The 12,733-nt window shown below is 44.5% G+C and overlaps 1 protein-coding gene across 4 annotated transcripts in view; it reads left to right on the top strand.

Moving 5' to 3' along the window:
* The window catches only part of osbpl8 (oxysterol binding protein-like 8), a 77,015-nt gene that overhangs the window by 31,673 nt on the left and 32,609 nt on the right, over positions 1-12,733 (top strand). For 3 of the 4 annotated variants that reach the window (XR_011585897.1, XR_011585896.1, XM_070853587.1), the window contains exons 3-4: positions 6,611-6,647; positions 7,887-8,063. Coding sequence is in view for 1 of the 4 variants with exons in the window: in XM_070853587.1 (XP_070709688.1) it covers positions 6,611-6,647; positions 7,887-8,063 (214 nt within the window). In the remaining 3 variants the exon portion in view is untranslated. The remainder of the gene's footprint in view (positions 1-6,610; positions 6,648-7,886; positions 8,064-12,733) is intronic. The other variant, XR_011585898.1, reaches the window with a different exon arrangement.

Genomic DNA, 12,733 nt, shown 5'->3' with positions numbered 1-12,733 from the left:
CATTCAGCAGCTCAGGAGTCACATATTCACATCTCAGGCCTTGGTTGAGAGCAAAACGGAGCTAAAAGGAGAGGAAATATGGACTGGTGTGTGGCGTTTAAATATGCAAACAGATAGATGATGCTTCCAGACAGGGAGCGAGCCGAACTGAATATTTTAATATGAAAATCATGTGAATAAGGGTGGAGAGACTTATGATGCATCCCTTCCTACCACCATCATCTGAACACCAAGCGAGGGAATATTTTTCAGACAGTGTTGGGGATCCCTCCATTAGAGCTCAGACACTTGGAGAACAAGTGAAGCTGTTCTGGAGACACTTGGAGAACAAGGGAAGCTGTTCTGGAGGACCATGGAGCAACAAGTGAAGCTGTTCTGGAGACACTTGGAGAACAAGTGAAGCTGTTCTGGAGGACCATGGAGCAACATCTTATTAGGGTGTTAATTATGAGACAGTCACACACAGATGTTGCTCTCTTTGTCTTTGAGTCACTTTCTCTTTCTGTATTCTTTCCTTTAGCTTTTCTCGAGCTCCCAAATATTTGATTTTTTTCTGTGACACAATGTATTCATCACATCAACAACAACTTTGACTCTTACTCAGACTGGGGTGGAGGATGTCTTACCTTTTTCAGATACTTGAATACACAGTATTAGACCAGCATTTAGGGTTTGCCTTCATATCAACATCTTTTCATTCCAAGTTAAATAAATGGCAAAAAGGTGGCCTTCAGATACAGAAAGGGAAACAGCTGTTGGTATTCTCTCTTCCTTCCCTGCTTATTAAAAAGAAACTGGGTCAGAAATCTGCTGCGAGTGATGTTTAAACATTATGTAATATGTCATGGCATTTTATTCTGCGTAAGCACTCCTCATCCTTTCAGGGCCAGAGACCGTGCTGTGTTTAAGGCACTGTCTCCTGTAGAGGTTTACAAGAGATGGAGGTCATTTCTGTTACACTGTGTGTTTCAGTAGGCCTGCAGGAATGAAACATATGGTGGTCTATTATACAAAATAAAGATTAAAACAATATTGCTATTGTTTGGAGAGAATATGGCCTATCCAGAATTCATTTACTGATGCAATGTCATTTAAGTATGGGGATTACTTATCTGAATTATGGAGCCCACTCATCGGGTGAGGTCATAATTAGGGAGGAAAATGGCTTAAAGGTCAAGAGGGAGAAAATCACAGCACACAGCCAAGTGTGCTTAAAGGGAACATCAGTCATTTTCTGGTTAGAAGACATAAAAAAAACAGGTGTATGGAATAAATCAGTACATATTGCAATACTAGATTATGATTAATATGAATTGATTATGCAGAGAAGTGATTAGCTATTCTCATTTACATCCACCGCACACATTTCTTACTATTGTCTGCTTTATGCCCACCAGGTGAAATGTGAGTTCAAAAATAAACCTTGTGTATGTGAAAGCATGATAATATAACGGTGCATACAAGAGTGTGCACCATATAGCTCATCATGCCTCATGTCACTGAAATAAAGCACACTATGCAGCATGTGGTCTGCCTGCATGCTAACACTCATCACATCGCTACTCATCAGTGTAGCGGAGGTGTAGTCACTGTTATATTTTTATCTTAGTCTAACAAGCGTAGCTCTTCAGCTACACTTGTTTGCTAACAGTCTGTACATCACCAATGTTTTCCACGGTGCAGAACAGAAGCAAAGCAGGGACGAAATGCTATGAAATAAGATTAGAAGGCAAAGTTGCTAATTGTACAAATGATAAAGAATCTAAAATCTCCTATGTGGCACAAAGTCAGAAATGAAAAAAAAAGGTAGTTAAGCACCATGACTCCCGTCTCTGCCTTTGCTTTATGCGTCTGCTTCAGACAGAAGTTGAAATCTTTCAGCTATAGTTCAGAGACCCTTCACTGTCCTTGTGTGTCATCTCACCGACTCAGCAGGCTGCTGGCTTTGATCTGAAAGCCAGATAAAAGGCAGACAAAGCACCCCAAACACAGACAGCAAAATGTCACCTTGTATTAAAATACAGTGTTTTCTCTTTCCACTACACAACACCTTGTGTCTGTTTTTATTTTAGCTCCACTCTTTAATGTTCCACTCAGTCTCACTCTCAAAGTGGCTCAAACAAAATCTAAATAATGCTGTGATACTGAGCTGTTCTGAGGCAGAGAGGTGATGTAGTTCCTCCATGTTTAGATGAACGCAGCTGTAGTCAGAGTCGAGTCATGGGCCTTTAATAACACAGCTGTTATGTTTGGTCCTTCATGGTAGAACAAACTAAGTGTGTGAGTTGTCATTGTGAGTCTGTTTGCTTTGAGTCGTGTCATCTGACTCGGCAGCAATGAAAAGGGCCTAAGAGCCTGCTGTGTTGCAGCAATAGCTGCTGTGTCCAGTGCTGGTTTGTGTTTCACTTCCAAATCTAAGTCACATGTACATCTGTGATTAAGTTCACTAATATCCTGGTGTCACCAACCGCTGCCTACCAATCATATTGGGCAGCTCATGAGGGTTGACTCACTGTGTGCGTGAGCGTGTGCGTGCGTGTGTGTGTGTGACAGCTTTGGAAAGGCCTTTTAAAGTGAATATTGAGGTTGCTCTTGTTTTGACTGAACATCTATAACCATTTTTCCATATATTGGGTTACTGTGTGCAAACACTGGGGGGGGTTGGGACTGGAGGTTCGAGATTTGTTCCTGATTTATGGTGAAGAACATGACCTGCCCTTATGAGAACATTTGCCTGTCTTCCCTAAACATGTCGCTAGTGTTGAATGAGTCAGACTTAGTTCAGAAAGGTCCCCTTTGAGTGTCCTGTTCTTCCCTCCAACAGCTTATATACAGTTGTGCTCATAATGTACATACCCTGGCAGAATTTGTAAGATGTGCACCATTCTTTAAAGAAAACATGAGCGATCAGGCAAAACACATTTCTTTTATTTTTAATGGGATTCACATTCAACCATAAGGCATGACAGAATAGCACAATCATTAAACAAACATACCCTTAGTATACACATACTGTGTATTTAGCATCAATGACGGCTTGCAGTCTTTTGTGATAGTTGTGGATGAGGCCCTTTATTTTCTCAGGTGGTAAAGCTGCCCATTCTTCTTGGCAAAAAGTCTCCAGGTCACGTAAATTCTTGGGCTGTCTTACATGAACTGCACATTTGAGATATCCCCAAAGTGGCTCAATGATATTGAGGTCAGGATGGCCACTCCAGAACCTTCACTTGTTTCTGCTGTTGTTTCTCTCATGTTGGAAAGTCCTAGTGCGTCCCATGTGCAGCTTCCGGGCTGATGAATGCCAATTGTCCTCCAATATTTTCTGATAACATGCTGCATTCATCTTGCCATCAATTTTGACTAAATTCCCTGTGCCGTTGTAGCTCACCCCCCCCCCCCCAAAACATCAGAGATCCACCTCCATGCTTCACAGTAGGGATGGTGTACTTTCCCTCATAGGCCTTATTGACTCCTCTCCAAACAGTGTTTATGGTTGTGACCATAAAGTTACATTTTGGTCTCATCACTCCAAATGACTTTGTTCCAGAAGCTTTGAGGCTTTTCTAGGTGCTGTGAGCAGGCTATTTTGTGGCGTTAGCGCAGTAACAGCTTTTTTCTGGCAACTCGACCGTGCAGCCCATTTTTGTTGAAGTACCTCCTTATTGTGCATCTTGAAACAGCCACAGCACTTTTTTGCAGAGAAGCCTGTATTTCAGCTGAAGTTGCTTCTGGGTTTTTCTTTGCATCCCGAACAGTTTTCCTGACAGTTGTGGCTGAAATCTTTGTTGGTCTACCTGATCTTTGAGGTCCTTGGACAGCTCTTTTGCTTTCCCCATGGCTCAGTATCGAGAAAATCTGTGCAGCTCTGGATGAAATGTGCAGGGCTCTCTCCAGAGCTAAGAAACCCACAGACTATTTATACACAGACACTAATTATCCCCTGATAACCATTTAAACCTGTGTGAATGTTATCAGGCCAAACATTCAAGGGTATGTAACCTTTTGATCAGGGCCATTTGGGTGATTTGTTATCATTATGATTTCAAAAGGACACACATAACTATGTGATAAGAAATGGTTTCACCTGACCACTATCTCTAAATACGTTTTCTGAATGATCAGTCATATTTTCCCAAAAATGGCCAATATTTCACAGATTCTGCCCGGGGATGTAAACTTATGAGCACAAGTGCAGATACAGTGATGCAGTGCTCCACCTGTCTCATTACACTGTACCAATAAAGGCTGCCTGTCACACTTTATATTCACAGCCCATCACTTTGTGTCTCCGTCAGTCCCCTCCTCACCCCCACACACTCATCTGCATAATTACTCAGCATGAATCATCAGGTGAGCTTTTATAAAGAGCGTCCATGCTGAGCTCACAAGTCAGTTTGTCTGTCAAACTCGTGACAGTTGCCATGAGTTTGTCAAACAGAATGTGATTGAGACAGGACCTGTGGTTTGGGGGGTTTCACTGTTATCGTGCAGGATGGCAAAACAGCAGATTGTTGTTCTGAATCCGTGGAATAATTACAAAGAACTATCCTAGAATCCCACCTGCCCCCCCCATATATAACCTCCCAGTGTTTTTCAAACCAGATGGAGTGCTGTCCTGTCCCACTGTGACAAAATGAGTGGAACCAAGATTAAATTAGAAAGCCACTGTGCTGATGCTCTCCACAAAAGCCTTGTTAATTGACCTCTGACGTTCAGTGACAGTTTCCTAATCCGCTGGTCTTATTGTTGTAAGCAGCTCTTCGTGTTGCCTATCCTCTCAGACAGTGGCTCTAAGGTTTCTAACCAATCAGAACGTAGCGATTTGATTTCCCTCTCCTGATTTACTGAGCGATATCCAATCAGTGGCATTGTTTTCTTTGTCTTTCTCCTTACTGAGTTGTGTTTCGTCTGACTGGAGATTAGGGCGATCTGCCGCCATTCCAGGTATGACTGTGATGTCACCTCACTGCACGGTCCGTACGGATTGGCTTTAGGACTTAGTTAAATGGCCTTTTCCGTGTGAACCTGTCTGAGAGCCAGCTGTCCTCCAGAAGATGGAGGGAGGAGGATTCTGACTTTGTGTGTGTCTGAGAGTCGGCTGTGATTGTGGGTGATCGGGCTGATGGGGTTCCTGCTTAGCTGCTGCTGGTGTGCAGTGTGCAGGACAGAGGTAGTGGTGGTGATTGGAGTGGGTTTGTTTTATGCTCAGCTGCTCAGTGCCCCCCAACCCCCCAAGCTCAGGCACATCTGGCCAATGAAAGCTGCCAGTGCTGCTCTGTGGGCTGGACTTACTAATATGAAAAATATATATAATACATGTGTAGGTGGCGCTGTGACACGTCTTTAAATCAAAGACATAATGAACTCACAATGTCAGCAAAGTGTAACTGTGACAGCCGGAGGCAGATACATGACAGTTTAGAGACAAATGAGTTGTTTTAATTGTTTTAAATTAGTCATTTATGAATTGATCATAGTTAAAGTAGAACTCAAACAAATTGTTCATTAATTAATTTGCAAATCGCCAGTAAATTGATATGCAGCTATACCGATTGATCGTTTTATTTATTTGTATCCATCCATGTTAGCTGCATGGATACATGGACGGATAAGTCCAGACTTGCATGTCTCAGCAGCTTCTCATCCGGGGGGCTACTGGCTGGACGCTCATGGTACCAAGTGGATGAATCCTGATGACTTTTGGGATCCGTTGACTTTCCCTTTAATGGCATCAGCAGGTCAGAGTTTCCACGGTGCTGAAATACCTCGTCAGATTGGCGGATGATTGGCACAGAACGCTGGACAGTCAGGATTTGTCCCAGTGACTACGCTGATCCCCTGACTTCTCCTTTAATGCCTCCTTGAAGTACATGTTTGTGTTTAGACTGAAATGTCCCGACAAACATTGAATGGATTGTGATGAAAATTTGAGCACACATGCATGTCCCCCCAGGATGAATTGTAATAAATTCTGATCCCTGTGTGTAGTGTCCACATGACCACGGTCCCTTATGTTTTATCCATCACCATTATTTGCACTTTCATTGTTAATTACTGGTGGCGCTAAATGAAAGAATCTCTACTAGTGTGGTGGTACAGTCAGCTGCCATCTGATGGTGGAGGAACCATCACATCAGTCCAAATATTTGCTCTTGTAAAGCAGCACAGGTGTGTGTGTGTGTGCATACAGAGGGCTGATGTCAGTTTATTCGGTCCTGTTCTCCCATCTTCCATCCCTGCCATTGTCTGATGTGCTGCCAGTCATGTGTCAGGTTATGTCCTCTGTTAACATTTTGGTTAAACTAATGTCTGTTCTTTCTTTTGTTTTCTGTCTCTTGTCTCCTCTTTTTGTTATGTGTTGTCGTCCTGTGTGGCTGCGGCTTCTCCCACTGCTGCTGCTGTTGCTGATGACACATCCTGCTGCACACAAAACCTGCCACTGCCAACATCTGGTCAACAACACATGATGGACTCCCCTCCCCTCCTTTAACCTCCAAAATCTCTGGCACACTTTTTCATCCCTCTCACTCTCTGTTCCTTGGTCTCTCTGTGTTCCCCACCATCACTCTTGTACTATTCTTTTTCTGTCTCCACCCTTTTCTCCTGCTAGCACCATGCAGAGTTGAGAGAGCACCATGCCACCTCCGGTAAGCCAGTGACCTTTCAGAGGAAGAGCTAAGGGCAGTCACACAGGGGAGGGCCGGGGCTGGACAAAACATAAGGGAGTGTGTGTGTGTGTGTGTGTTTCAAGTTTTGTGAAAAGCTAATAGTTATGCATTTTCCTCTGACAAATGTTTCCTACAAATGTGTTTTTTGTTACCACAGTGTTGTGCACTTAAACAGTCAAAAGACTCCTAACTGCTCTGCCAGACCTTTGCTTATCCAGCAGTGGTCCACCCTCATTAATAAGCATAGACATTAGATTTGCCTGGGGCTTTGTTTGCACATACAGGTTTAACAAGATGCATAGTCTGTCTGTCCTCAGAACAACACCCAGTATTTTCTCTTCTCTCAGACCTTTAAGCTCTAGTGTGTAGTTTTAGAACAGTGTGTAACCATATACAGTTTTCTGTTGCTACATGTGTGTTTCTGATTCTGTGCCTCTTTCATACTACCGTCACCTGCCTCGTGTTGGAAAGCGTGTGAGCATGTGTTCGTGGTGTACCCATACCCACGAGAGCACAACAACACTGCTGAAGACACTACTGTCTGACTGGATAGACAGGTCACTGGATTGTGACCTGGATTATATAGTATCTTTGCTACCATATGAGGTTATGTGCATGTGCATATCCTGCAACCTGTTGTGTAAGCACAGAATACATGCCAGTGGCAGCATTAGAAGCTTAGTAATATTTACATATATGTGCATTTATATGTATACATACATGTGTATGTGTATGTGTACATGTCTAATCCGTCCTCTGGGATGCACATAAAGAAGCTGACATGAATGGATAAGAAAGTTTCTGCCACTCCAAGGGCTGGTACATACAAATGCAGACATTATTGTGCCAATACCCAGCAAGTGCTAGTAGGAGCTTCCCTCCCCTCCCAATATCAGGGAGTATCTCATGGAACAAAGGTAAAACTGCTTTAATGTCACAGTGACTCTCACTGCCAAGCACTCACATGTCTGCTTGTTCCATCAGGAGCAGGTAAACGAGGGACAAGCACACATATTGAGGTTATCGGCTCTTTTCCAATCAGAAGACATGGAAACACAAGTTATTTCATGTGTAATGAAACCGAAGGCTGCACTGAGCACGGGCTCCAAGAGAGCTGTATGTAGGTGTCTCTGATCTGGAGTAGGATGGCAGCATGTCTCTCATGTCCTCCCTTTTCATCTCTCACCTTCCATCCTTGTCATTTCTCCATCTCTGTAGCTGCCGTGGTGAGCTGTGATGACACCGTCCTTCTGACCCCAGGCAGAATGAGCCAGCGTCAGGTGAAGGAGCGGGACAAGGAGAGGGAGAAGGAGAAGGAGGCAGGCCTCCAAACACCCAACAGGGAGCATGTAGCCCCCCCCTCTACCCTCAGCCCGGGGGTCAGCTACAGCCACGGTAAGATGCACACTTCTGTTGTACTCTGCACTCAGCTGCAAATCAACAAGGTTTCACTTTCCTGACTGAGGAGATGTTCACACTGCAGGCAAAAGTCTGTTTTTATTTTGCTCATGTGACTCAGTTTTCTGTTTCACATGGAATCTCTTCACTCGTTATCTGGGCTATTTTCTGATGTGGTCCTAACTTTAAGGTCACGTGCAGTAACCACGTCCATGCCGCCTCAGGGAGGGGGCTCACCTGAACAGACTGTGTTGCCATGAGAGTCTTGTGGAGCGGTGCTGACACATGTAGTTAAAGGAGGATCACATCATGATCCCACCTCTCCTGGCTCCAACACAAGTCAGACAGAATTAGCAGTCACTGCTCCATAGAGCTACATGAAATGTAGCCATAAAGCTACTGGATAGTTCAGCTTTGGTCACACATTTGATTACACTGAGCTGAAGATATTGTCACAGCTTAAGCCCTTTGCAGACATGACTTGTCCTACCATGTAATAAATACTTAGCCTTGTAGTGACCTGCACTTACACCACAAAAAAAGTAGTGTTATGGAAAAACAACTACTGGCCAAGGTCATTATTCACTTCAACTATAAAGAAAAGCAGCTCTTATTAATTATTAGAGACAGACCTGTGTTCCACATGATTTTGTATTTTCGTGTATATTTTCCCATATTTTACAAACAAGTCTCCCAGTTTTCTCACTTGCTCAGTTAGTTGGCCTCATGACTCTTACCGTTTTGTGCTACTCTCACCACATTTTAACACATTTCATAGTTTCCACTAGCTGCCACAGTTGCCACTCTATAGATAAAGTTGCATAGAATACTCTGACTGTCTGCCAGCGATTCAGAGTGTAATAGCCCCTCCCTTTCCTGGAAATATTAGATTAGATTAGATTCAACTTTATTGTCATTACACCTGCACAGTACAAGGCAATGAAATGCAGTATCTTACATGACAGACTTACGACAGATGCATAGCATCACAATTCTTGGTGACATCCAGTCATCTGATTTTTATGAATCCCTTCACATTTCCTGGCGTAATTAGTTCTCTGACAAGGCTGAAGGCACAACTCCAGTTCTTTGCAGCAATTGTTCTGATAAATCACATGAATATGAATTGGCTGCTGAAGGGTCGGAGCAGCTGTCTCTTCACAGAAAGGTCACAGACTGGATCAGTGCAGCAGCAGCAGCAGCAGCCTTGGATCTCTGTGAACATGGACAAGCCACTAAACTCCCACTTGCTCACTGAATGTTCGCTGCTCCACATAAGAGCACGAGCTACAAGCCTGAAATCTAAAAACACTGGATCAAACACACACTCACAGGTACCTACTGAGAGTAAGCACCACTGAGCTGTGAACAGACCTACATATGTCCTGGGCCGTTTAACTCTTGGAGTCCTGCTTTCTTTGTCTCTCTTTTCTTTGGTTTATGTTTTCCAGGGTTTAGGATAACCCTTAAAGACAATTAAAAGCACCCTGGGGACAGGGGACATTTGTAGCCCCAGGACAGCTGTGTGTAGTGTTTTGTCAGCCTTTACCACACCCACACACTGTGGGAGGATAAACGGTGACTCACTGGTGCTCACTGGTGCTCACTGGTGCTCACTGGTGCTCACTGGTGCTCACTGGTGCTCACTGGTGCTCACTGGTGCTCACTGGTGCCTGTCTACTGATGAGCAGCCATAAACCTGCAGGATGATCACTTTTAAATTGCCTCTATTTGAGACACTTTTCTTATTCTGTGACGTTGAGTTTTGTAAAAGTGTTAGATCATGTCAGGACAGCCCTTTACCTGCTGGGGGGTCCCAACCCCAGGTGAATTACTCTTGAGCTGCTGTGGATGACCACCAAGTCCCCATAACCTGATGCTGCTGTTAGCCGCAGCCTTTGAGCTCTGTCATTTCAGATCTTCTCTTTCTGTGTTGTTGATGCTCACTGTGGTCTAATGATAGCTGCACGCCTGGAGAAGCGTAGGTAAACCATGAATCTAACAGAGGCTGTATAACTGCCGACAAATAAGCTCAAGGGCATGTTTGGTGAGGGTCTTACGTCACCCCTCTCACTGCTTCTTCCCTGCTCCTGTGTTGCAGCGCCCTCTTGTGGATGCTCTGCTGTGCCCAGTGAACTGCACGTCTTGTGTACTGTGTATCTGCTTTCATTTAAAGATAGAACATACAGATCCCGGCAGCAGCCATGTGCGTCTATTGTAACTGAGTACATTAGGTGAGCAGTGCTGGGCCTGCTGTTGCCGGGTAGTTTTGATCCTGTCAGTGTCACAGGATGCATGTGAAACACGGGTGTGAAGCTGTGACGTCATGTTTTCTCTGCTTGACTTGTTGAAGGTTTGCACTTACACTTACATTCCAATCTGAAACTGCAAGCATGTGACCAAATAAACATGAGATTCATCAGTGCCTTACCTTTGGTTGTGGAACGTTCTGTCACTATGCGTGTGTTTTCCACTCTTTGACAGGACTGTAAGCCTACCACAAGAGGGAGTAAGCATGACATAGACATAAATATACCCCCCCATCACATTTGACTTCCTATCACATGTATCACACACTTGTGTGAGACTGAACGTGTGTGCGCACATTAGTCTAATAAAATGACTTGAAGTCTTTTGAGAGCGTACTCTGTTGTCTGTCAGACAACATCACCTTCTAACCATGACTGCATCTGTGAAGTAGGATTCAGTAAGACAGCAGGAGAGCGTTTCTCTGACCCTCCACTCCCTGCAGCCTGAAATGGGTATCCATGGTAACTGAATTTACCTCAGCCAGCCCTTGGTTCTGCGTCAAAGTGATGATTTGTTTCCCCTGACCGGTGTTATGTCTTTATTTTAAGGCTACAGCCATAAATGAAGAGTTGCGTCAGCTGTATGTCTCAGTCAGAAGTACAGGCTCAAAATGACACTTTTTTTTCTGAACTGAGACGAAGACTGTAGGAGTTGTGTGAAAGTTCACAGCTAAGGTGTGAAGATGGACTGTGGAGATGGTTCTTTTCCTGTAGCTCATAAAACAACAAACATGACTTCTAGAGGATAATTCTACATTGTGTTGGAACATAATTACAGGGTTGCAGGAGTGAAGTGCCTTGCCCCTGACTGACCAAATATTCTGCTATATTTATTTACAACGGTCAACCCTTGTTTACATGGGCTTTGGTTAGTTCTCACATTGCCCCCGCATGGAAAGAAAATCAGGATGCATAGAGCACATTGTCAGTCTCATATTCCCTTCAGTGGTGGTGCGGTGGTTAGCACAGCAAGAAGGTTCCAGGTTCGAATCCGTCTGAGACTGGGGTCTTTCTTGGGGTCTCCTGGCACTCTGGCACAGTCCAAAGAGGTTAATTGGTGACTGGAGTGATTGTCTGTCTTTTTGTGTCTGCCCTGTGGGTGGCTGGCAACCAGTCCACGGTGTACCCCGCCTGTTGCCTGAAGTCAGCTGGGATTGGCTCCAGCTCCCCCACGATCCTGACGGATAAGAGGTATAGATGATGGATGGATAGATATTCTCTCCATGTTGCTACATCTTTATCTGATATGTTTTTAGACATTCATGAATATTTTTGTCGTTAAAATGCAGTGAGTCTAATACAGAGTAGAAAAACAGCTCTTTATGGCAGGTATTTTTAGTTTATGACTCAGACTGTTTTCATAGTGTTGTTTGGATTATTAATTGTAATCTGAGTTTTGTTGCATCATCACATACGCACAGACAAACTCTGGTGTTCGTGGTCTGGCTGCCAAGTGAGCCATCTTTTCTTTGTGACTCACTGAGAACAAAAATAAACCCAGGAGGCTCTTTGACAAGGCTTCTTCAAAAGCCTTGAAGCCGCTCTCGCTTTAACCGCCTTTCACAGACTTGCTGTCTTCTTTCCAAGTGAACACAAAGTCTGCTTGTACTGCAGAGTGAGAGACAGGTGGAGAATGAGAGTGATGCAGGGGCAATGAAGAGGGTAGGATGGGAAAAGAACTGAGAAAGAGACTGAACACAGAAATGAGGAAGAGATGGAGAATTAAAGGGGAGCGAGCTGAATGGAGGAGAGAAATGGAAAGCAAGGGAGTGCAAGAGCGAGAGAGCAGGTGGGGTCAGCATGGATTTAAGCTCAGCCTCAGGGATTATGCTCCGTCAGTCGGGGTTAACAACATGGAGGGGGCCGGTCTTATCCACACTCTCAGCCACTGGCAATTCAGCATTTCTTCTTCCGCCCATGCTCTCATCCAATGAGTGGCTGATCCCCGGGAGGCCTGAGTGGTAAGAGGGACAGGGCTTCAGAGCAGAGATATCTACTGTAGATAATGAAGAGTCCGTGGAAGTGAAGTAGGACAGATGATGGAGAATATCACGGCCTCGGGGCCTGAGCTCCGCTCGGACGGCCAAGGACTCGCTTTGACTGACACGATCTGGATGTAAAGCATTGTAGCATGATTTGGGCAGTTAGTCCTGTCAGCACTTGACCTTGGGACACTTTTCTTTAAGTTTCGGCCTGAAGCAAAGCAAGGTACAGTATGAAGTGGTACCAGTGGACAAGGCAGTGCTTGTTAGCAGCTAGAGCAACAGTTTGACATCTTTGTTGTCTAGGCCGGGAACCTACCTCACGTCTGTGTGGCAGCCCTCCCTCCACCCCTTGTGACGGTTTTTCTAATCTGTG

Source organism: Pempheris klunzingeri, chromosome 22, assembly GCF_042242105.1.
Source record: "Pempheris klunzingeri isolate RE-2024b chromosome 22, fPemKlu1.hap1, whole genome shotgun sequence".
Classification (NCBI taxonomy): domain Eukaryota; kingdom Metazoa; phylum Chordata; class Actinopteri; order Acropomatiformes; family Pempheridae; genus Pempheris; species Pempheris klunzingeri.
This window is presented reverse-complemented; position numbering and strand designations above follow the sequence as displayed.